General features: G+C 39.9%; 1 protein-coding gene across 23 annotated transcripts in view; it reads right to left on the reverse strand.

Moving 5' to 3' along the window:
* PCDH15 (protocadherin related 15) overlaps positions 1-23,802 on the reverse strand; it is an 852,429-nt gene that overhangs the window by 344,458 nt on the left and 484,169 nt on the right. For 18 of the 23 annotated variants that reach the window (XR_003925760.2, XR_003925761.1, XR_003925759.1 and 15 more), the window contains 2 exons: positions 13,696-13,710; positions 12,931-12,996 (listed from right to left, as the gene is read on the reverse strand). Coding sequence is in view for 18 of the 23 variants with exons in the window: in XM_030030444.1 (XP_029886304.1) it covers positions 12,931-12,996; positions 13,696-13,710 (81 nt within the window). In the remaining 5 variants the exon portion in view is untranslated. The remainder of the gene's footprint in view (positions 1-12,930; positions 12,997-13,695; positions 13,711-23,802) is intronic. The other 5 variants (XR_003925762.2, XM_030030447.1, XM_030030446.2 and 2 more) reach the window with 1 other exon arrangement.

Below are 23,802 nucleotides of genomic sequence, written 5' to 3' on the forward strand. Positions count from 1 at the left end.
ATTTAGTGAACAAAACTCAATAGTTTGCAGTTGAATTAGTGCCTGTGGGTATACTGGGACAGTTGCAAGTTGTCAGCGCAAGAAAGATTTCAGCAGATACAACTTGAGCCAAGATACGACCCCTGAATGTGTGCACAGACAATGCAACGAAAAACAAAATAGCTTTGATGACTACAGACAAGTCCTAAGAACCTACAGAGGTAGATGAGACAGTTAATGATGAAAACAAGGGGAAAAAAACCCTCTCACCCCTGAAGGTAATTTAAGGACATCTATTTCACCTTCCCCCAAGAGCACCAATACCAGGTTAGGATATTTTTCTAGACAGCTGACAGCACAAAACTATTTTAAATAATTCCAACTCTATCACTTACTGTATTTTCTACCCTTAAGAATAAATTAATCAGTTTCTAAAAGGACAACTTCTTTTCTCCCCTACTTCCGCCCCAAATTATCTCCTGCTTTTTGCACTTTGATTTTTTCTTAAAAGGACATAATTAAAAAAACATTACTGAAAAAGGAGAATTGTAGAGATCTAACAAAAGCTCTGCTTAAATACTGGCCACTGCTGATGTCTGTGCTCATGAATAGAAGTGGAATAGTAAGCTTATCCACTTTACAGCTTCTTCAGTCTTTACACATTTGTCCTCCATGAAAACACGAGTGTGAATTTAAATCTGTGGTATTAAAAATAGCCAAATTTATAGCCAAATAGACACCAAATTGATTCATGACTTTTCAATGAAGTTGTTAATACCAAAATCCTAAGAATGTATAATTTCAGAATGAAAATGAACAGGCTTGAATGAAACAAAAATAATTTCCATAAAATTAGGCCTCTTCTCCCATCTCATGTATTCATAAACTAAATCAAATTGTCAGCTAAGAAGTGATACTTTCTTGCACTAGTTTACATTTTGATTTGAACAACTTAAGACAGTGAGTTGAGCACCAACATGTATGAGCCAGCTGCTAACACAAAGAACAGGAGGAATACCACAAATATAAGTTACAAAAAAAAAAAAAAAAAAAAAAAAAAAAAAATTCCATCTTGTTGAAGACATTTGTTAGTGGAGTATAAGAGAATTTTCTAACTTCTAGTTATTACACTTACCCATCATCTGCTCAACTCTAAGCCTTCTTACCTGACAAGAACAGCAGCTATATTCTTCCAGGCAATTTACCTTTGCTTGAAATATAAATTTGTTATGCTCTGATAATATTCGTGTTGTTGCATTTAATAATGATTCTTGGGACAGCTGATTAAGACCAAATAAGCCTTAGTCTTAATTGACTGTATCTCTGAATACAACAGAAGGAAATTCTATCTCTGGCTATCAAGTATTGAAGTCACGACAGAAAAAGAGGAACAGTCTAAAAGTACATTATTAAGCTGTGGCATACTAGCCAATTTTCCTCCATTATGGGAGAGATTTGAGCACAATACTTCAACCAGAGTATTCAGAAAATCCTCGAATGTGAAGTTCTGCCAGAGGAATAAACCAAGTCAGCTACAATTGGGTCTCTCTTGATACTCTTGCACCCATCCTGCTGCATGCTTCCCATCTCAAAGTCAAGGAGCACAGCAGTAGTCAGTAAGTCCCTTTCTCATGCTATTGCTGAAAACTTTCCTGGATTGTACAATGTCCCCAGTGGATTTCTATGGCCCAAACTAACTCCTTTCTCACAGTCTAACCAACACAGTCCTTAATGGCACAGGAATGCCCTGAATGATCCAGAACTAGAGCCAGTACTTGCCAGGGCTGTGAACACCAAGCTGTGGGCTTTCTTTTCAGGTGGCCTCAAGATCTGACTGTATCTTCAGAGCCACGTCTAGACTCAACCTAAAACAGCCCATGCAACAGCTGTTCATCTGGATGACTTAGAGAAGTGTCATCAGGAAACATCCGGGCTCCCAAATCAGTCCGGGTATGGGAAGACAGGGTTGAACTATACAGCACTCTGCAATGCAGTAAATTCAGGCTTCAGCTAGTAGCAGCCCTAGCTCGGTGCAGCCATGCAGCATACGCAAATCAATACAAATCAACCCCTCTTGTGAAAATTTGTCCAAAACATTCCAAAAGGGTAACTTCTGATAGAAGTTACTTAATCTGGCAGATATTAGATCTAATGTATCACCTTTTTTCCTATATAAAAACATAAAGCCAGAATAAACTCCATATTGCATGCCCTAACTCGACAAAACATTATTATGTGCCGGGGCCTGATCCAGATCAGATTTGTATTGCTGGCTAACCTCGTGCTGCACAGACCAGGTATTAATGATCACAGAATAGCATTAGCACACACAAATTCAGAAAAGAATACTGATGCTTAATGCTACAATCATATTAGCCACCTAGATTGCATCGGCAGCTAACTGATATCACTAGACTGAACCGCAATTCTCAGCCGACAAGTATCTAGACTTATTTAAGCATTCTCAGATGTACACATGGGACCTGAGAAAGTGGCAGTATCTGTACAACATGAGCAATTAGTTTTACAATAGAAGCAAAGTTGGTGGTTTGGTTTAGAAGCAAAGTTGGTGGTTTGGTTTAGAAGCAGAGTTGATTGCACTCCTCTTTCCCTTGTACAGCAAGATAATATTTAATTCAAAGATCTATTTACAGGCCACAGTACCTTAACTTACACTTTGTCGTATATATATGCAACATACCACATCTCCATTGCTACAGAAACCAGATTCCAGATTGGTGAAGATATATTTGAAAAGGAATACTTTCCACGACTGGTGAAAAACATTCACAAATACTTTAAGAAGCTGTAAGATTGTCTAAAGACGTGAGAAAAGTCTATGTGTGGATACATAGGCATACAGACAATTGCATAACTTAGATTAGAAATCAGCTGAAGCAGTTTCTCCCCAGAAACGTTTCACAGGAATGGTAACAACATACAAGCTAATGATTTGATTTTTTTTTCCATTATAGAAATGCAATTGTTAACTGCTACAAAAGAAATAGTGCACCAAGAGAAAGTTAAATGCAAAGAGTCCTCAAACTGCACTTAGGGGAAACCAAGAAAAAACAATACAGAATTACAGTACATTATAGTATGGTCTGTCTTCCATTTCCACATCCACACAAACATACCAGATTTGAAAGATGTTTTTCTCAGAATCACTTGAAATAGTAAAACTAAGATTCCTTTTATTTCATAGTGCTACATAAAGCTGATTTTTGAACAATAGGAAGTAATAGGTGAAAATAAGTTATTTTAAAATATCAAAGATTGAGAGGCTCATAAAGACAGTAAACTATAACTTACAAGAATATATAACTTCATAAATTCTAACACCTCTGTGCAACATGCTAGCACCTGTACAGCTTAAAAGAAAAATCAAGTCCTCCCTCCTGCAGCAAGAAACCCAGAGCTAAGGCTGAAAGCTCTGCTCTATTTTAGTACTGTTAATCCCCATGGAACAGCTTTAAGTCTTGTTGAGGTGCTGAGTACACAAGGCTGTCTTCAGCTCATCTTATTTGTAACTTCCACCCCCCACCTCCCATTTGAGTGTCAACTGACTCATTTCCAGTAAACAGAGAGCTACTGCAGACAGTGCAACAAGTCAAAGGAGTGAGCCTTATGCATGATATAAAGATTTACTAGGCCTACAGACACATGAACATGCATGCTCCATGTGGAAACCTTCTATGGAAACAGCTATTTCGCCAGGCTTCATCATCCTCCCACCGGTGATGTCTCTGGGACAGTGTGCTACGCTACCATGAGATGGATCTGTTACCTCCCTTCCTTCCCCCACTGCTTCTTTCCCTAAGGAAAAAGGTAAAGCAGGAGCTTGAGACACACTGTTTTACTTGTCAGTATAGAAACTAAATGTGAGCTTTTAATTAGATCTACATGACCTCGCAAAATTTTACGGAACAGTCTTCTAACTTATCTTGGTTTGTACGTTTGCCATACACATGTAAAGAGAGTTACGGGAACATACAGGACACTAGCAAGTTGAAACTCCTTTACACGTTTGACACATCTCATCTCAGCCTGCTCTCCCTGCTAAGGCTTTAGAGGGCCAAATGCTAAGATTAATTGCTGCAGATTTTAGTTTCACTACTTAGAACTCAGCAGCTCTTAGAATGTAAAATAACACAACACTTCTCACAATTAAATCTGAGTATTTGTTGAAAAAAACCACACTGGGTTTCAGTAACATAAACACCTTGAGTGGACCTGAAGTGGACTTCTGAATGTTTAAAGAAAAACTTTACATGGTATTTTAAACCAATTATATAACCTTGGTGGCATGTTCAAAATTCAACTGTAAAACCAAAAAAGTCTCAAAGAATTTCAAAACAGCAATAATATCAGAGACATCATTTCTGTAGAAAAGATGTATTTGAAGAAATCAAGACACTGAAGCACCTTCTCATCCTTCAAGTCATTAATTCAACCATTTTCTGAAACAGAAGGGAAAAGTAGGAAAAGACCATAGAGCTGCAACACTTAAGAAATACTATTCTCAATACACCTGTGTTCAACCACAGCAGCTTTCCAAATCAGAAAATGGTATTTTGCTAAACCAGTTCTTCCCCTTAGCCGAAATGTCTTTAAGGCAGCCAGACTGGAATCAGCATACAATCCAGAGAAGAGATGGATAGCAGGACCCTTAATCTTTAAGGCTCATTAGTTCAATTCCAGCCCACGCCAGTAGTCACTGAAAATTTTATTAAGTAACGGCTGTTTGGAAGCCATGACACACAGTCCATAGGAAACATATTAGACACTTAAGCCCATCTCAGAAGAGAAGCTACAGATTTTGTGCCTCTAGAGACATTTTCGTCAATTCCTGCCAATTGCCCCTGGAAAACAAATTAAAATAGTTTGGTACAGCACGGAAATTTGCAGTGACATTGTCAATGTGCCTTAGTAATCAGGTCCATTCTTCCAGCATTACATACAATTAAACTGAAAATAAACTGGTCCAATAGTACTGGGGAAAAAAAACTCACAGCCTGTTTTCCTGCATATTTGTGCCCTATTTCCCATGTAATCCCTCATCGCAGGGAATTATTGATGGGGATTTGTAGAGTGATCACACATCCTCTGCCTCCCCAGGAAGTCAGGCTGACAAAAGATTGTTGCCAAGATCGTAGGAAGATGAAAAGATATAAAAATAATACCAAACCCAGGTACAGCCATGAAAGCTCATCCTGGCACTTACCTGTGTTTGCCTAAATACCACATATCCCCAATGAGCATTAGGATTTATGTATGGAGAGGAGAGAGAGATCATGTAATTTGTGGACATCGTCCAACTATTCATTAGCACTCTATACCATCATAAGAGCGGGGGGGAACAGAAAAAAACAATATAAAATCAAAAGTAGAACATTTACTGATTTACCTAGGATAGGCGAGAACACAAACAAAATATTCATAACTACAGAGTTTTTCTTATGAATGCATTACCAAGACACCAGTTCATATTCTTCTTCACATTAGGGTAGATCTTTTCAGTTACACTAATCTCTATATTGGCACCTGGCTAGCATACTAGCTATTAGGTAAGTATATATATAACTTATACCTCAAACAAGTCATCTGTTAAAATTTGAATAGTACTTGCTCGTATTCTATTAAGTTTGTACCTATCCCGAAATAAAACGCGTAAAGGCAAATATCAAGCAGCAGGTATCAGAGGTACAGTTATTCTGTCTGTGCACCCTTGTTTTACACAAGGTCACCCAACATCCTGCCAAGAAGCCTGCACAACAATGCAGCCTGCTTGCTCCCTCACCCCAACCTCTACATTTTGTTCCAAATTCTATTTTAAACAGTTATATCTAGCAAATCTCAATTTTGCCTCTTTTAGAAGTCATTTTCCAATAGTCTACTTTCCATTAAAAACCCTTTTAAAGATTCAAAGCATTTTGGTATGCTCATCTTAAGGAAAAAAAGCACAGGCAGCTCTACATGAAGGCCCCCAAAAACCTGGGGTGCACTTGCAATGAAAAAGTCTGAAGTATGCAGAAGTCTCATTTGTTCAGTCTTTAAAACAAGTTAAAATCAAGTCTCAAACTCGGTAATGAAAAAAAAAAAAAAGGGGGGGGGTGAAAATAACTCTCTGCCTGTAAAAAAACACCTGTACATCTAGAAGAGTTAAATTCTGCCGCTAATATGATCTCAAGTACTATCACCCAGTCAGTTAAACAAAGGAGAAATGAAAAAATAATTCATCTTAAGGTACTCATGTACCTTAAGAAACGTAAAGTTCACCCCTTCCAGGATTCTTCACAGGAACACAACTATAATCTAACATACTATCGTATCTAAATTACTTGATATAAAGATATATTAATCCAGTGGTGGGAAACTGTCAAATCCTAAATCTATACTGATCTCGCAAGGAGATCTTTAAAGGTCAGACATGGTAACTGTGTATCTGACTATGAAAACAAGGAATAGTTATTTTCATAAAATATTTTTATTCCCTGAGATTTGCTGGTCTCCAGACTTTTTGTGAATTAGAAATTATGGAACTCAGTATGCTGGGAAGCAACATTCAACACAGTGGAACTAAAGATATACTTCTAAAGAGCAGGATCTTCTGTTTATTCAGTTGCCAGAACTTGATGAATATGTACACTGGATGAAATGTCACACACAGGTGTTAACTCAGCTATTGTTTTGAGATCTTCATTCTAAAACCTTAGCAGAGACAGTCCAACATCAATAACAGACCTTTGAAAGCTGCAGTGCAGTGCAAGGAATTAAAATAACCTGATTAGATTTCATACTTTAAGTTATCTAGACACATATTTGTACATATTACAACAAAAATAGGTGGATTGTTTCTCTGCATCTATCGGCAATTCCAATACAAAGTTTGTTTGGTCATTGGAAATGTTGTATAACATAAATCTCCATATCAACCAAAATGACTATTGCTAAAGCTTTGTTATTATTTTTAACAACTATATAATCATAGAATCATAGAATCATTTAGGTTGGAAAAGACCTTCAAGATCATCGAGTCCAACCATTAACCATGTCCACTAAACCATGTCCCTAAGTACCCTGTCCACTGGCTTTTTGAATATCTCCAGGGATGGTGACTCAACCACTTCCCTGGGTAGCCCATTCCAATGTTTAACAACCCTCTCAGTAAAGAAATTTTTCCTAATATCTAACCTAAATCTCCCTTGCCTCAACTTGAGGCCATTTCCTCTCGTCCTATCTCCAGCCACCTGACAGAAGAGACCAACACCCACCTCACTGCAACCCCCCTTCAGGTAGTTGTAGAGAGTGATAAGGTCTCCCCTCAGCCTCCTCTCTTCTACACTGAACAGCCCCAGTTCCCTCAGCCACTCCTCATAAGACTTGTGCTCCAGACCCCTCACCAACTTGGTTGCCCTCATCTGAACACGCTCCAGCAACTCAATGTCCTTCCTGGAGTGAGGGGCCCAAAACTGAACACAGTACTTGAGGTGCGGCCTCACCAGTGCCGAGTACAGGGGGACAATCACTTCCCTGCTCCTGCTGGCCACACTATTTCTGATACAGGCCAGGATGCGATTGGCCTTCTTGGCCACCTGGGCACACTGCTGGCTCATGTTCAGCCGGCTGTCAACCAGCACCCCCAGGTCTTTCTCTGCCGGGCAGCTTTCCAGCCACTCTTCCCCAAGCCTGTAGTGCTACATGGGGTTGCCGTGACCGAAGTGCAGGACCCAGCACTTGGCCTTGTTGAACTTCATACAGTTAGCCTCAGCCCATCGATCCAGCCTGTCCAGATCTCTTTGTAGAGCCTCCCTACCCTCAAGCAGATCGACCCTTTCCCCCAACTTGGTGTCGTCTGCAAACTTACTGAGGGTGCACTCAATCCCCTCATCCAAATCATCGATAAAGATATTAAACAGAACAGGGCCAAACACCAAGTCCTGGGGAACACCACTTGTGACCCGCCGCCAACTGGATTTCACCCCATTCACCACAACCCCCTGGGCTCGGTCATCCAGCCAGTTTTTCACCCAGTGAAGAGTGCACTTATCCAGGCCACAAGACGCCAGTTTCTCAAGGAGTATGCCATGAGAGACAGTGTCAAACACCTTGCTGAAGTCAAGGAAAATAACATCCACAGCCTTTCCCTCATCCACTACGCGGGTCACATGGTCATAGAAGGAGATCAGGTTGGTCAAGCAGGACCTGCCTTTCGTAAACCCATGCTGACTGGGCCTGATCCCCTTCTTATCCTGGACTTGCCATGTGAGTGCTCTCAAGACAAGCCATTCCATAATCTTCCCCGGTACTGAGGTCAGGCTGACAGGCCTGTAGTTCCCCGGATCCTCCCTCTGACCCTTCTTATAAATGGGAGTCACATTGGCAAAAGGTCCTCCGGGACCTCCCCTGTTGACCAGGATCGCTGATAGATGATAGAGACTGGCTTGGCAAAGACCTCTGCCAGTTCCCTCAGTACTCTTGGATGGATCCATCAGGTCCCATAGATTTCTGAGTGTCCAGATGGCGAAGTAGGTCCCTAACTAATTCCTCCTGGATTAAGGGGGGTATGTTGTGCTCTTCATCCTTACCTTCCAGCTCAGGGGACAGAGTACCCTGAGGATGACTGGACTCACTATTAAAGACTGAGGCAAAGAAAGCATTAAGTACCTTGGCCTTTTCCTCATCACTGGTTGCTATGTTCCCTTCTGTATCCATTAAAGGAAAGATATTCTCCTTGGGATTCTTTTTACTGTTAACATATTTGTGAAAACATTTTTTGTTGTCCCTTACAATAGTGGCCAGATTTAGTTCTAGCTGAGCTTTTGCCTTTCTAATTTTCTCTCTGTATGATCTAACAAGATCTCTGTACTCCTCCCAAGTTGCCCGCCCTTTCCTCCAGAGATGATAAACTCTCCTTTTTTTCTTGAGTCCTAGCAAAAGCTCCCCATTCAGCCAGGCCGGTCGTTTTCCTTGGCGGTTTGACTTGCGGCACATGGGAATAGCCTGGTCCTGAGCCATTAAGATTTCCTTCTTAAAGAATGTCCATCCCTCCTGGACCCCTTTGCCCTTCAGGACCGTCTCCCAAGGGACTCTCTCAACCAGTGCCTTGAAGAGGCCAAAGTTAGCCCTCCGGAAGTCCATAGCGGTGGTTTTGCTGACCACCTTCTTTGCCTCACCAAGAATTGAAAATTCTATCATTTCATGGTCGCTAAGCCCAAGACGGCCTCCGACCATCACACCTCCCACCAGTCCTTCCCTGTTCGTAAACAGTAGGTCTAGCAAGGCTCCTCCCCTGGTTGGCTCAACCACCAGCTGTGTCAAGAAGTTATCTTCCACACACTCCAGGAACCTCCTAGATCGTTTACTCACTGCTGTGTTGTATTTCCAGCAGATGTCTGGAAAGTTAAAGTCCCCCACAAGGACAAGGGCACAGGCACACAATTCTGAGACTACTGCCAGCCGCTTGTAGAACAATTCAATAATGCCAATTTTGAGACTGAATGGCAAATTATTTGAAATAATTTTTCATAAAATATTCTACTGAATTCACACACACAGTAAATACATACACTCACCCCACTGATCCTGGCATCAATATCCATGATTTTTACTTTCAGGCTGCATGCTCTATAACAGCAGCAACATCCAATCCTCGTTCCAAAGCTCCCAACATATCAAAAACTGGTAATAAAACATTTTCTTATCACAACACATTGCTTCAGCTGACCTTCCTTATTACCCTTTAAATCCTCTGTTTGTTCCCTTCTCAAGATTTTTACAAAGGTTTTTTGGTGGCAAAGCTGTTTTGACTTATTTATAACCCCTTACCATTATATGGGTTCATCATCTAATGCATAGGAAGGGTGAAAGGCTACAAAAGATGAGCTCTGGTAGCCAAACCATTTCTATTGACTGTAGCAGGGGTCATTCTGTAAATCTAACCGAGGCCCTATTGGTGATGAATCACCTCTCAGTCTGCTTCTTTCACTAGTCATTTCAAGCTGTAGCTTAAAATATGTAAGGAAATTGGCCAAGGGCAGTGCTGTGGACACACTGTAGCCAAAACAAAGTGTCACACAAATGGAATGGTACTCATCAGGATACAATAGTGGCTTGCATAGAACCAAACCAGCACATTAAAAGAGCGTAACTAACAATAGCGTATTAATATTTCAGAACACTGATGGCATAGCCAGACACTACTTATAAACATCTCATGTAAGCATGTGATCATGACCACAGAGAGGCAAAAAAAAAAAAAAGGGGGGGGGGGGGGGGGCAGTTGCATGCAGAAAGCATCCAAGTAACAAAGTATTACCTGATCAGTTAGTCTTCTAATTCCCCAATATATATATAAGTGTGCACGCATGTCTGCGCACGGATGTGTAGTCATACACATTCAGTTGCAACAATACCTGTTATTCGGCACAGATCCAAATTTGACTCTAGCAAACTAAAGCATTTGCCCTGAACCTGAAGACATCTGGATGGGTGTACACACAGAGGTGGAAAACAAAATCTGCTGGTAGCTGCTCTGCGTCCTTTGCTGTGACTATTTTTCTATTTTAAAATATCTACATTCAGTTTAAGCTAGACTCATGGAAAACCAATTAATATGAAGTACACAAGCAGTAGCATTGACTCAACCGCTGAGCCTCCATGCTGTACTGAGATTTCACCTTCATTAATTTCAGTCATGCATGGTTGTGAGGAGGATACAACTTACCACTTCAACAAAGACAGCGAAAGGTTTAAGGACATTTCAACTCAAGAGCTGGCTTCCCAAGAGATCCATTTACTTAATACATATTGTCACTTACAGATGAGGTGTATCGCTTCCATTAACTACAATGCAAATTGAAGTTTCTACTTCCGATTTGACTTCTTTAATGGGGAGTTAATGGTTCATAAGAATTCATAGCAAAAGAGATTAATTAATCATTGCAGAAACACACAAAACTTTTAGGAAATTCACACCTCTCCCCACCATACTCAATTTAACCATCTTTCTTGCAGGACCAGTTACATTTGAACAGAAATTTTAACTTTCTAGTTTTTAGCAAACACCGAATCAAGCATTAAGAAGCTGAGGAATAAAGTTTATTATGCCATTCAACTAGAGAGCTGCAAGCTTCTTGTTTCTCTAAATTTTTGTTTATATTTCAGATTACTCTATGGTCAGCATCTAGCCTTAGTTTCAGCTGTTGTTCCCACGACATTCTCCAGATAAGTAACTCACGTGCTGTAAGCATGTAAGAATAAAGTGCTATAAAACATGCCAGTAGTACCTATGTATACTCAAGAATACTGGATGATTTCCCAACAAGGTGATACAGGTACAATTATTTCATAAGCATCAAATCCCAAGACTTCTTCTACAGTATAGTCATTGAAAAAAGATAAAGAAAAAACCCACAGTATTGATTCCAGACCCTTCAACTATTTAGGTATCATATATACCAAACTATTTTAACGACAGTTGACTAATATTGCAGCACAAATTACACAGAGAAGTTCTGCTATTAAAGAGTAAGACCTATCGTGGATGTTGTAATCTCATACCGTTTAAACACTCTGAAAGAAAAGACTTCTTTTTTTTTTTTCACTTGATATAAGCATGATATAAACATGATAGAGTTTTCTACTAAAATTAACATTGCACTGTATAAGTTACTTTATGGCACTCAGGCCGCATTACAAAAAACAAAGTAAACAGGAGAGAAAAAAAAAAAAAAAAAAAAAAAAAAAAAAAGAGAGTCCTGCTCAGCATGTGGACACAAATACGAGGGGAATTTCATTTTGCTGAGACCAATCATCATTTTTTTAGCAGACATGATTGCAAGAAAAATCAGCACAGGAGGAAGAAAACAGCCTGTTTTTAAAAGCCACTCCAGTACCAATTAACAGAGTTCTTCAGCACATAGGCATATTAACAATTGGGTTTTTTGGTTCTCTCACCAGTAAAACCTGCATATACTTAACCGTCTGACCTTGGGTAACTCCAACAGCAAGCAGTTCCCCCAAGGACAACAGCAGAGAGGTTCTACCAGCATGACCTGGACTTTGTTCACCATTTCAAGCACCCACATATGATAAATCATAACCACATGCAGCACACAACTGCGCCTAGCTTATGAGGTTAAAAAAAAATAAAAGTCACAAAGGAAAAATCAGGGAAAAGTAGTAACTTTGTATCAGGAGTAACAGCCATCTGTAAAAAGCACTGACTCTAACAGCGTAAAGCACTTCATCACATTACAGCATGCTGCATAAATGCAATATTAAGACTACAGATCGACAGTTTGAGAACTGTATGATTTGACAGGAAAATTAAAAAATGAGATTAATTTTCTTTTGAAGTTTCCATGACAAATTGCAAGCAAGTTCTGCCATTTCAAAGGTAACCATAAACTCATGTATTAAACTTAGAGCAAACCAACAAGGAACCTCCTAAACGCTGCATGTGAATCCCAGAAGACAGCAACATTAACACTCCTACAAAGCTTCAGAGAAAGGTTTCAGCTTTCCCTAAACACAACAAAAACAAAGACTTACCAGAACTTTGTCCTCCAGTAATATCATACTGACACAAGAAGTCAGACAGTAAAAAATAAGCTGGTGTATCAGCAACAAGGGAGCTAAACTACTGTTGTATTACAAATAATTGTGGTCTAAATACTTGTTTAAAACTAAATGCATATTCACAAGAGCTATCTGCAGTCAAAGACCAAAGTCATCAAAATGTGTAATTTTCAGGAAGAAATGACACCTCTCAGCATTTTGGGTCACTGTCACCTTTCCACCCGCAATGCCCGTTAACAGGTTTTCAGAGACCAGCCCTCACTGCCGAGCCGGACACGGACATGCCACTAATCCATGTGTGCTTCTACACCCTGATCAGCTAACACAGAGGAACCAAAGGGGTGTCGCGGAAAACCGAGGTGCACTCACCATTCCGACTTTCTTCATCAATAGGCACTATTGTGGCTGGAGGACCTGTTCTGGCCAATTTGCAATCTATAAAGATGAAAAAAGAAGTTATTTCTAATTCCAGAAGAAGGATCTTGGGGGTTTTGTTGCTGTTTTTTAAAACAAGTCAGCATATTTGCTGTACTGAAGACAAGTATTCATTAAATATTACGTATGTATAGACTACAATTGTTAGCTAAGCTACACTCACAGAAGATCAAAATCTGAGCTGTTTGCTTATCCCTTACTCAGATACTTTATAAAGCAAAGAAAAATCTGATAGCAAAGGATTTAACATCGCAGATGCTGATCCATATTTAAAATAAATACTTAAGAGCAAAAACTTAATATGGTTTGTTCTGTTATCTCTTATGTGAGCCTTCCTTTCCACGTCATGAACACACACACCCCCGGATCGTTGTCACATACCACCACAATACAGTTTGATGGCTACACTATAAAACTGTTCATGTCTTGCTCTAAATACCACCAGTGATCTCAGTGAAGCAGACGACCTTCAGGACAGAGATCATACAATGGTAATTTAACCCAAAGAAGTAACACAGGAATGATTAAAAGGTATAAATCGTAATTAAAGCTTCACAACAGAAACAAACATAATTTGAATTTAATTGCAACAAAAGGATCTAATTAAAGAGAGTGAACAGAATTTTAATAATGTTCTAAGGAAAATAAAAATTAAAAACAGACGAGCAATGTTCAGGAAGTTACATTTTGCCATCTTACCCTCATATTGCCAGTCTGGAGTCAAAAGTTTAGAGTCATCAATGGAAGCAGAGCAGAATAACGAAAGAAAATAAGTAAGATTTGGTTGGTTTACTCAAAAGATAGGTTCAAAGACATAAAGCAGTACATGCAGAGCTAGCAAATGCATAGGTGTAGTCTTAAAATATATAAAAGCATGTATACTACATGTGATGACTATATTTAGTGTAGAAAACCAAATTTCTCACAAAATAGATGAAAAATATTACCTCTTTAAAGCACGCAGAAATAAACATTAATTAAGCAGCGCTTTTCATTTTCAAAGAGCCTCACAGTACCACTGAAACAGTGTGATAAGAGAGAACCATTCTCCCCCCCGTTTCACCATGGAGAACTGTATATGAGATTACGGTCCACATTTTTAAAGGCATTTAGACTCTCCTCTGATCCTCCCAACACGGCCCCGGCCACATGGACGGCTACACCCCATTTGTAAGAAATGACAGCTTCTAATTGGTTTCTAGCCAAGGAAAGAAATGCTGGAGTATCACTGTTTGTTTGGGGTTTTTTTGAGAGACAGGTCTAAATACTTTACACAAAAGTCCCAACAGAAAATCATCTGTAAATTAAACACAAGAGCAAGCAGAGGTAAGATGCTATTTCCCAACTTACAGTAAAAATTACACATTCATTGACTTCAAAAGAATTGCGCTGCAGCTAATTACAGGCTATAATTACCCCAGCACAGACAAGACCTATGAAGGAAGATCAAAACAGTGAAGCTTTTTTTCAGATCTCCGTTTAGGTGAAGCCTCTAAAGGCCATCTGCATGGCACAGTGATTTCCTCCAGCAACAGCTTTGCTATTCAGCTGATGATTTCAACTGCAAGACCAAACTTTTAAACACCAGAGTAAGGATTGATAGAACAGCATTCCTTGAGGCTGTTAATATTTATGAACAGCCTGAAAAACACCTGAATTAATACTAATGATAATACAGTCACAGTGAACTGTAATTACTTTTTTTTTTTTTTTTTTTGGAAAGACAAACAGGCAAACTTTGCTCTGAAGGTAAAATACAGAGAGCTTGTGTGGGTATCCACTCAACTCGCCTTCCTTACAGTAGTGACGCTGCTTGTAGAGTTTCACAAACCCACTTCATCTGCTACCTTAAGCAGTCTAAACAAAGTTGTTAAAATGAACAAATTCTCAGTATTTATTCCTTTTATTCTTACATGCTCTAGTTTGAGCATAAATTGAATATTTTCTGTTCATAATTTTAAAGCTTTTTGTTTTGAAGGCATTACCAGAGCAAACAGATCATCTGAAAAACTATGTCTGTCATTTCATTGTAGTTTCGTATGAGCATATTGTGTGGGAAGATAAGCAATGTTTGCATATCTACATGAAATAAGGATTTTTTTTTTCCTGCTCTTTTTTTTTCCACTGGATGCTATAAAAACAACAGGACCATAACTGACACAACTAACCTCTTCCAGAGACATGTTATAATTTTCTGCAAGTTCAGGATTTGGCTAACTGAACAACAAACTGAACTTCAACAAACTCTTTGTTAGGGCAACGAAGCTCACCCACACAAAACTTTTACTGAGACTTTGTTTTTATGAATGGTCCCTGCTATTCACCATTGAACAGTGATCACTGCACACACAAACAAAAAGAAATCCGAAGCAGGGACGATTCTAAAAATTGCATATGCCTTACCAAAAGAATAAACACGATTTTTTTGAAAACTGAATAAGCCTTTTCCCCATCATCTATGTTTCCATGATGATGTTTTCTCCTTGCTGGGTGTCTCAATGAAAAGTTCACCCAAATCAGGCCAAACTCTAGTTCTATTCTTCAATAAGCAAATTATCAAAATTACAAGTCAAACACATGTTAGCAGCCTTTTCACAGGACTGGTTTTCCATCAAACACATCAGGATTTCCAGAATTATAATCAAAGCAGTTATACGGTATGTTTAAAATGAATGTTCAGCATTGAAATCTGGATATAGAGAGTCTCAGAGAAAAGGCAGACTATACAGTTAAGTTCAGCAACTTGCAGAAGATTTATTGCAAGTGTGAGCAGGTGAAGCAATAAAATTTATCATGAGATAACTTTCAATGAAAAGAAGAGATTAGAGCAAGAACCAAAACTATTTCTGTAGCTAGGGGAGAAAAAAAATAAACAGGATGTGTAGTAGAAATCTTGCTGTAGATTACCCTCATGGCAGCAATAAAAAATTTCTGAAGAAACATGTAGTTTTATTGCATAGATAAGATCTTACAGATTATTTCATATAATTTCAACCATGTCAACTAGCCAAATATCAGATTGCTTTTTAAGATGCCTGTCACCCCTCCCTCCCCTTCTCAAAGACTGAACCTAATAATGCCACAGCCTTATTTAGTTTCACATTCATCACCATACACTGAACGGATAAATTTTAAAATTGTAGTCTTACACAAATTTCCAATTCAAATGGAGACAATAAGTTTAATTAAAAAACTTAAAGACAAGTTACATGTTGTAAATACACGGGTGGTACCTTTTCCCCCTTGCAAAATACAGTCAATAAGCAGCAGCAGCAAGAAGACCTCAATAAGCAATAAGCTCAAGCACTGTGTTGTATCACCAGGCACCACAGCCAGAGCTGGTGGGAAATACTGGATACGTGAAAAAGAACATCTTTAGACTGAGCCAGCTGCACAGAAAGGTTATTCCCATCATCAGGAGAATGGAGAGTCCACCCTATAAAGATGACAGAGGCTTGAATTATTTAGTCTAGGAAAATGAAAGCTCTCTAGAAATACACTTGGGTAAATATCAAGGAGGAAAAATAAGTTACTTAAACTAAAGAGCAATACCAGTGCAAAGAACACAAGTGCAAAGGAGAAATGGCTGCATGCTGCCCACAAATTTTAAAAGTATGTTTCCAGCCTGAACTTTTTTTTTTTTTAATTGCCAGAGAAGGTAGATCTTGAACACTATTCCACAGCAGGAACAGCACAGAAATGCAGTTTCAGCATTTCTGAAACATACCTTTGTTTGCTTATGAAAGAGATTATATGAAATGCTCCTCAGCCATCTTATGACACAGGGCTCAGTTTTTCCTCAAGTTTTATTTAAATGTTCCTCAACAGAAATTATTTCAGTGGTAACAGATTGCTTTATTCAACATAAACAAGCACAGATAATTGCAGCACCAAAGGTGACTTATGAAGGAAGTTATTTACACAAGCCTTTACTTTCCTGTTCTTTTGTTTTAAAGTGCCCTATGTCTGACTGTGGGCCCAGGTATAAAACTATTAGGTATTTTAACTATTCCAATTTCACCCTCCAGATCATTTCCAGAATACTGACATGTACCTAACTAGCAATTCACATTTTTAATAAAACAGCTGCAATTGCTAAGACAGGATGGTTTCTTTCCATCACAGTTTCTCTGAAAAGAGGCCCTATGCCCCATCAAACAGCAGCCAGCGAGCAGTAGCAGGGAACCCCACACAGACACAGGCTGCCTGACTTATCTTACTGACAGAAGGAACCTCTGCTCTGCTGGAAGCTCAGGGAGAAGCGACACACTGAACCGTGGTCTATTTGTTCTACATTTCTTTGTTGTAACTTTCTCAACAAAAAGCAAGTTATCCTTGAAATTCCTGGGCATAATGGAGCAGTCATGGAAGTCAAATCATCCTAAATTGAGCACACTAAGAAAGGCAGAAAAGGCACTACATAAATGAGCTTCCCTATCTACAGTTTTCACGATGTGTTTTATGTTTAAGCAGCAGCACTGGTAAATGTAATCATGATGTAGCAGTGCTCTCCCCCCAGGCACCTTACAGAAAAGGCAGTAGACATCAGGCAAATAAAACTTAGTAAATAAAACAACAAGCTATGAAGACTTTCCTAAAAGCTTCCAGAAAAGCATTTTTGTTCCTGTCATTAACTTCACTGTTTCATCTAACTAGTGCGTTTGCTTTACAATTATATGATCGAGGCAAAGGCAGATAAATAAAGGGCCTGTCTCCTTGGGAGCAAAGTGAAAATCTATTTAACGAACTCTTCATGGAACAGTTATACAGCTCAGATCCATTTGGTTTCTGATGGCCAATTTTCATTATTTTAATTTCTAATTATTTTTAATGAGATGGCTCAGAGAAAACCCTCAATCATTGTTCCAGGTAAGATGCTCAGCAAGGTCAAACAGCCTGAGCCAAAACAAACATAACAACTTGAACAATCGTATTACTCTGCCAATGAAGAGCTGCCTGATCATCTTCCTTTCACCTCGTCCCTGCCCTCTCAAAGCCACTTCCCATCCAACTGTTACATTACTTGGAGAACTTCTATTTCAACTTCACAGCTAAAGTAAACAGAAACATCTATAAAAATGTAAACAAATGTTATTGAATTAGCTAATAGAAAACTTCAAGCATTGGGAACTGACATGCAACACAAAGAGCTCTAAAGACACCTGAGTGGAGACAGTTGTGTGACGAGCCAGGTGTTAGAGTGCCTGACAGCCAAAGGCCCCTTCCAAGCACGGCTCCCCTAAAAGCATGGGGCCTTCAATTAAGAGCAGCACACTTTCCCCTCCCAAAATCTCTCTCTTCATTCCCACCATCCTGAAGGCCCCTGCATCTGAGGGGGAACTGCAGGGAACTGCATCCTCACAGCCCCTCTCTGCCAGGGGACTCCTCCTGCCATCTCCCAAGAGACCAGTTCCTCCACAAAAGTGTTTCAAAGGACCTTACAAACCAGTCTCCTGCTCTGAATCACTTGAGGGATGCACCTCTTCGCCACTAGCTGTAGACAGAGCTTACAAGACCACAGTAGCTTTTACAAATATCTCCTTAACAACATTTCCGATAAGCCCCATATTCATACACTTGCAAAGACAGCTATAGCCTCACACACATTCGGAAGCTGTCTGACAATGAAGACGCAAAGTTAGAGGTAGTCACAGTGATCAAGAATTGCCTATAATATCCCCCTACTAAATGTGATTACTTGGAAACCCAAAATAACCATTCATATACTTCATATATCCCTAAATTCCAGCTAAATAAAACACCTGAATTAGTTGGGAGCAATGTCTGAAGCTGGCTGTTCTGATCATTAAATCATATGACTGCAGGGCATACAATCACATCAGCTGTTTGAAAGTTTGATAATGAAAATGGCTTGCCCCACAAAGCCTTATAAATTTAAGTGACTATAACCGAAAAAAGGTCTCCCATGACACTTGAGAGGGAATTTGTGTTCCTAGTAACAGCACACCTTTTCTTAAAGTTCAATAACTTAGTCCTACCACATCCAAGACAGAAAGACTTTTACCCCAACAACAACAACAACAACAACAACAAAGTGAGCTGCCCTGCACAGAGTACAGCACGCTCATCTGGAAAACAAACAGCCAACCTGAACATTTCTGGGGACATTATTCTGTGAAATAACTGTCACCTCCTCCTAAGAGCTCCTGAAAATAAAACTGAAAAAAATCCACTTCAATATGCTAATCACCAACTCTTCTTCCAGTTGCTTCAGAAACACCCTATTATTACTCCAAGTTATTTCACATTTTAGTTTATATTCAGTTTTGCTTTTATATATTCAGAGAAGTAGTTTTGTTTGGTTTTATTTAAACAAAGTCATAAGGAGCACAACAGGCAATCTCAAAAAACTGACTCAGTTCCTAGCAGATACGCAGACTTTTTATTTAACAAAATTCTAGTCACTAACTAATGAAGGAAATGATTTTACTTGTTGGCAGAATAAGATTTCATTCTTTAATTTGTCACTGGAACAAAGATCACACTCTAAACAAGGCTCTATTACTCTTCAGCATCAGTTCCTTACTTACCTAGGGCTTCTACCCGAGTCAGAAAAATCACACCATGCAACTACTCCGCATTTATGTTTCAGCCACTTTTGTTGTATTAATGAAGTTCAGAATGTTAAACTTAACAATTACTCAGTATTTGCCTGTACACTTAAATCCAAGCTACAAACATTTTGAAAGGTGACATGCGTCACACTGACAACAGATTTCTTGTAAAGCTGTGAACTCGGAGGACAGCATTAAGGCCTGACAACTAAATAAACCCTATTTGTTCAACAGGAAAAACTCCAGCCTACCTTCAAGTATAGCCTACAAAAGCAATATTCCAAGAATACAGTATTAACTCTTAATTATTTTTTTCTTGTTAACTTGTCCAAACTCTTTCTTAATCCATGAAAGTCTATAGCCTCTACAACATCTTAGAGCAAGCTTATTTTGAACCTAGGTGCTGCTTGTTCACATGGTACCACTTCATCATGGTGCAGGAAGAAACAGTATCCAACCACTCCCTACTGACTCTCCACAACTTCAATAAACCATTTTATTACCCTTAAATATTGCAGCAAACAATAATTTAAAGTGAGTCCAGGATTCTGATCCACTTCAATGACTGTGTGCTATGAATAATAAAAATGGTAATATGGAAAATTTAATATTAAAATTGGTTGCCATCTTTAAACAAAGTCTTTGCAACTCTGGAGCCTCTAGGCAAAGAGCCCTGCTGATGCCTCAGAATCACATCAATTGCACTGAGATAATTTTTAAGCCATATGTGCAAATATAACAATAAGGCACGTTAACAACATAACAGACAAGTAAGCTTAACCTTTCTTTAAAACTAATGTAGATGAACACAAGGAATAGTTCTCAGGCTAACATTACATACACCATACAGTATCAGAAATACCGTGGCAGTTTAAGGTGTCACTGTCTCCTGGCTGACCCTACTGCTGATCCCTACTGCTGACCTGGCAAAGCAGAGCATGTCGACATTTGAATTAAGCCAGCTCATTTTGTCCTGATGTCCACAAGGTGACCGTGTGCAGTCTTTTAATTTGGCTCAACTGTTTGAATAATAGCAGCTGATGACAAAGTGGTAACAAATGACTGGCAAGTGAGATGGGAGGCTTTGACACCTGGATCCACCCCCACAGTTTCTGAAGCAACCGTCCAACCACAGCTTAACGCACAAATGATTTCTCTGAATATTGGAATTACAGGCCCAGCTGTCCACCTGTGCTCCGCACCAAAGGAGACACTAAAGCCACTTTGCTATACATGCGATTATAGAAAAAACCTTGGATAGTTCAACACCAAATGCTGGGAAGTCAACCTCTGTAAGAATGAAACACTAACAAGTCATTTGGTACTACAAAAAGCCTGACACAGCAAGCAAGCCAAAACTATTTTCCAGAGCCAGAAGAGTGGGAGCAGAGTTCTAGAAGAGCCTAAATGAACAGAAGGGAGTTTTCTAGTACCCAAAGTGGAGCTAAAAGTCTAGACTTTTTAAGTTTTATTTCTTCCCTTCTGCATTTATATGCATTTTAATTTTGCTCTAGTGAGACTAAAACAAAGCAAACACTCAACATTCAGCAGCACTCCTTAGTTCAGTGAGAGCAGTAAGCATTAAGCTGCAGTCTTAATTTCAAGCATGCTCTTTTTTTCAACTCTGACTCTTTCCATCTATGTTGAGAGAGAAAGAAAAAAGAGCTTGTGAAAGAAGGTTTAGGAAGTCAAAAGTATTTAAAGCCTTTTCTCCCCCATTTCTTCTGCACTGTTAAGCTCATAAAACACTCACATAAAAGTCTTAGAGATATACAGCGAGAATCACTAAAGTCTAGTCCTCAAGCCCGAGTCACTGATAATACTGTGGCCATTTTAAATAAGAAATTAATGAGAAGTCATTACTAAAAAAATAGACACATGATTTCTGCCTGATCACTGACTGGAAATTAAAGAGTTTGTGCATGTGCCACTGTGGTGGGTTGACCCTGGCTGGATGCCAGGTGCCCACCAAAGCGCCCACCAAAGCCGTTCTATCACTCCCCCCTCCTCAGCTGGACAAGGGAGAGAAAATATAACAAAGGGCTTGTGCATCGAGATAAGGACAGGGAGAGATCACTTACCAATTACCATCATGGGCAAAACAGACTCAGCTTGGGGAAAATTAACTCAATCTATTACCAATCAACCAGAGTAGGGTAATGAGAAATAAAACCAAATCTCAGAACACCTTCCCTCCACCCCTCCCTTCTTCCCAGGCACAACTTCACTCCCAGATTCTCTACCACCCCCACCCCCCCCGCCCAGCGGCGCAAGGGGACGGGGAATGGGGTTTATGGTCAGTTCATCACACGTTATCTCTGCCGCTTCATCCTCCTCAGGGGCAGGACTCATCACACTCTTCCCCTGCTCCAGCATGGAGTCCCTCCCATGGGAGGCAGTCCTCCACGAACTTCTCCAATGTGGGCCCTTCCCACGGGCTGCAGTTCTTCACGAACTGCTCCAGCATGGGTCCTTTCCACAGCGTGCAGTCCTTCAGGAGCACACTGCTCCAGCGTGGGTCCCCCACGGGGTCACAAGTCCTGCCAGAAAACCTGCTCCAGCGTGGGTTCCTCTCTCCACAGATCCACAGGTCCTGCCAGGATTCTGCTCCAGCGCAGGCTTCCCACGGGGTCACAGCCTCCTTTGGGAACCCACCTGCTCCAGCATGGGCTCCTCCCCAGGCTGCAGGTGGATATCTGCTCCACTGTGGACCTCCATGGGCTGCAGGGGGACAACCTGCCTCACCATGGTCTTCACCATCTCCTCCCCCTCCTTCTTCACTGACCTGGGGGTCTGCAGGGTTGTTTCTCCTACATGTTCTCACTCCTCTCTCCGGCTGCCATTTTCTGTCCCAGCAACTTTTTTCCTTCTTAAAAATGTTATCACGGAGGCACTACCACTATCGCTGATTGGCTTGGCCTTGGCTGGCGGCAGGTCCGTCTTAGAGCCGGCTGGTATTGGTTCTGTCGGACACAGGGGAAGCTTCCAGCAGCTTCTTACAGAAGCCACCCCTGTAACCCCCCCCCCCCCCCACCAAAACCTTGCCACATAAAGCCAATACAGCCACACAAAAGACATCCAATGGAACAAAGCCAAAACACCTGCACTAATTGATTTATTAAAACATTGCCAGAACAGAAAGTGCCACCAGGGTAGATTCTGAATTGCTGGGCTGGTTAGAGAGGGTACAGGCTACTGAGAAAGCCTGTTTCAAGAGAACCAAGTGGTTCACAAGGCAGAGTATCAATGAATACAGTAAAACCTCAAGCCCACAGGTTTTATAGATTGAAATTCCCAAAGCTCTTGGGAGTCTGTGACATGCAGGGAAAGTGGTAGTGTGCTCTCTGCTTTATTTAAACTGGAGATGCAAGAACTGAAATTCTAACACACTGTGGCATTGGCCAAGGGTTAAAGCACCTCACATTTAAATCGGCTGGAAAATATATTTCTGTTTTCAGATGCACTTTATTCTCAGAAATGCCCCAATTGCTCATTAAGGAAACAGTGCTTTCAAAGACCTTATACTTACCTCCACATTTTGTACTTCCACTGCTCATTCAGTGGGGAACACTCACAGAAAAACCCATGAAAGAGTCTCTCTAAACATCTTGATTTACAGAACAAGGTTCCTAATAAAGAGCTACATAGAACCATACATTTAAATTGAGTAACTAAGCAACGCAATTTAAGGGGAAAATGTCCTGTCTTGTTTCCTGTGTGACCGAATTCAGAACTACAGCTGTGCAATTTAGGATAAGCTTGGCATAACCTTTACATTAGCAGACTTGTACTACAATTGCTCTGTATTGAAAATAGCATAAGAAGGGCTTTCACAGACTATTTTCGGCTCTTCCTGACAGACATCTCTAATTGTAGAAACTGGGAAGGAACAACAGCAAACTTGAGTTCGATTCAAACACATTTGTGATGCTTCTTAAACCTACACTGAACTTCTGTGCTTTGATTCAGAGTGGCTCAGTTAAGCACTACTCTAAAATTCATAGCTCAGAAATTAAAAGACTCAAGTGAAAGATGATCTAAATGTTAAAATCTGACTGGAGCTGAATTTGGGTTTTGTTTTATTTTTAACTGGACAAAAAGCGAGGCTGATGGATAATCAAGTACAAAAAGGACATAAACCAAATAGAGAGTATTATTGTAAGCTCTTGTTCCCACAGCCTCAGAAAACCTGCTTTTATACAGAATATGCAACCTGAGCAGCCAATTTATT

The sequence above is a fragment of the Aquila chrysaetos genome, chromosome 11 (genome assembly GCF_900496995.4).
Source record: "Aquila chrysaetos chrysaetos chromosome 11, bAquChr1.4, whole genome shotgun sequence".
NCBI classification, from domain to species: domain Eukaryota; kingdom Metazoa; phylum Chordata; class Aves; order Accipitriformes; family Accipitridae; genus Aquila; species Aquila chrysaetos.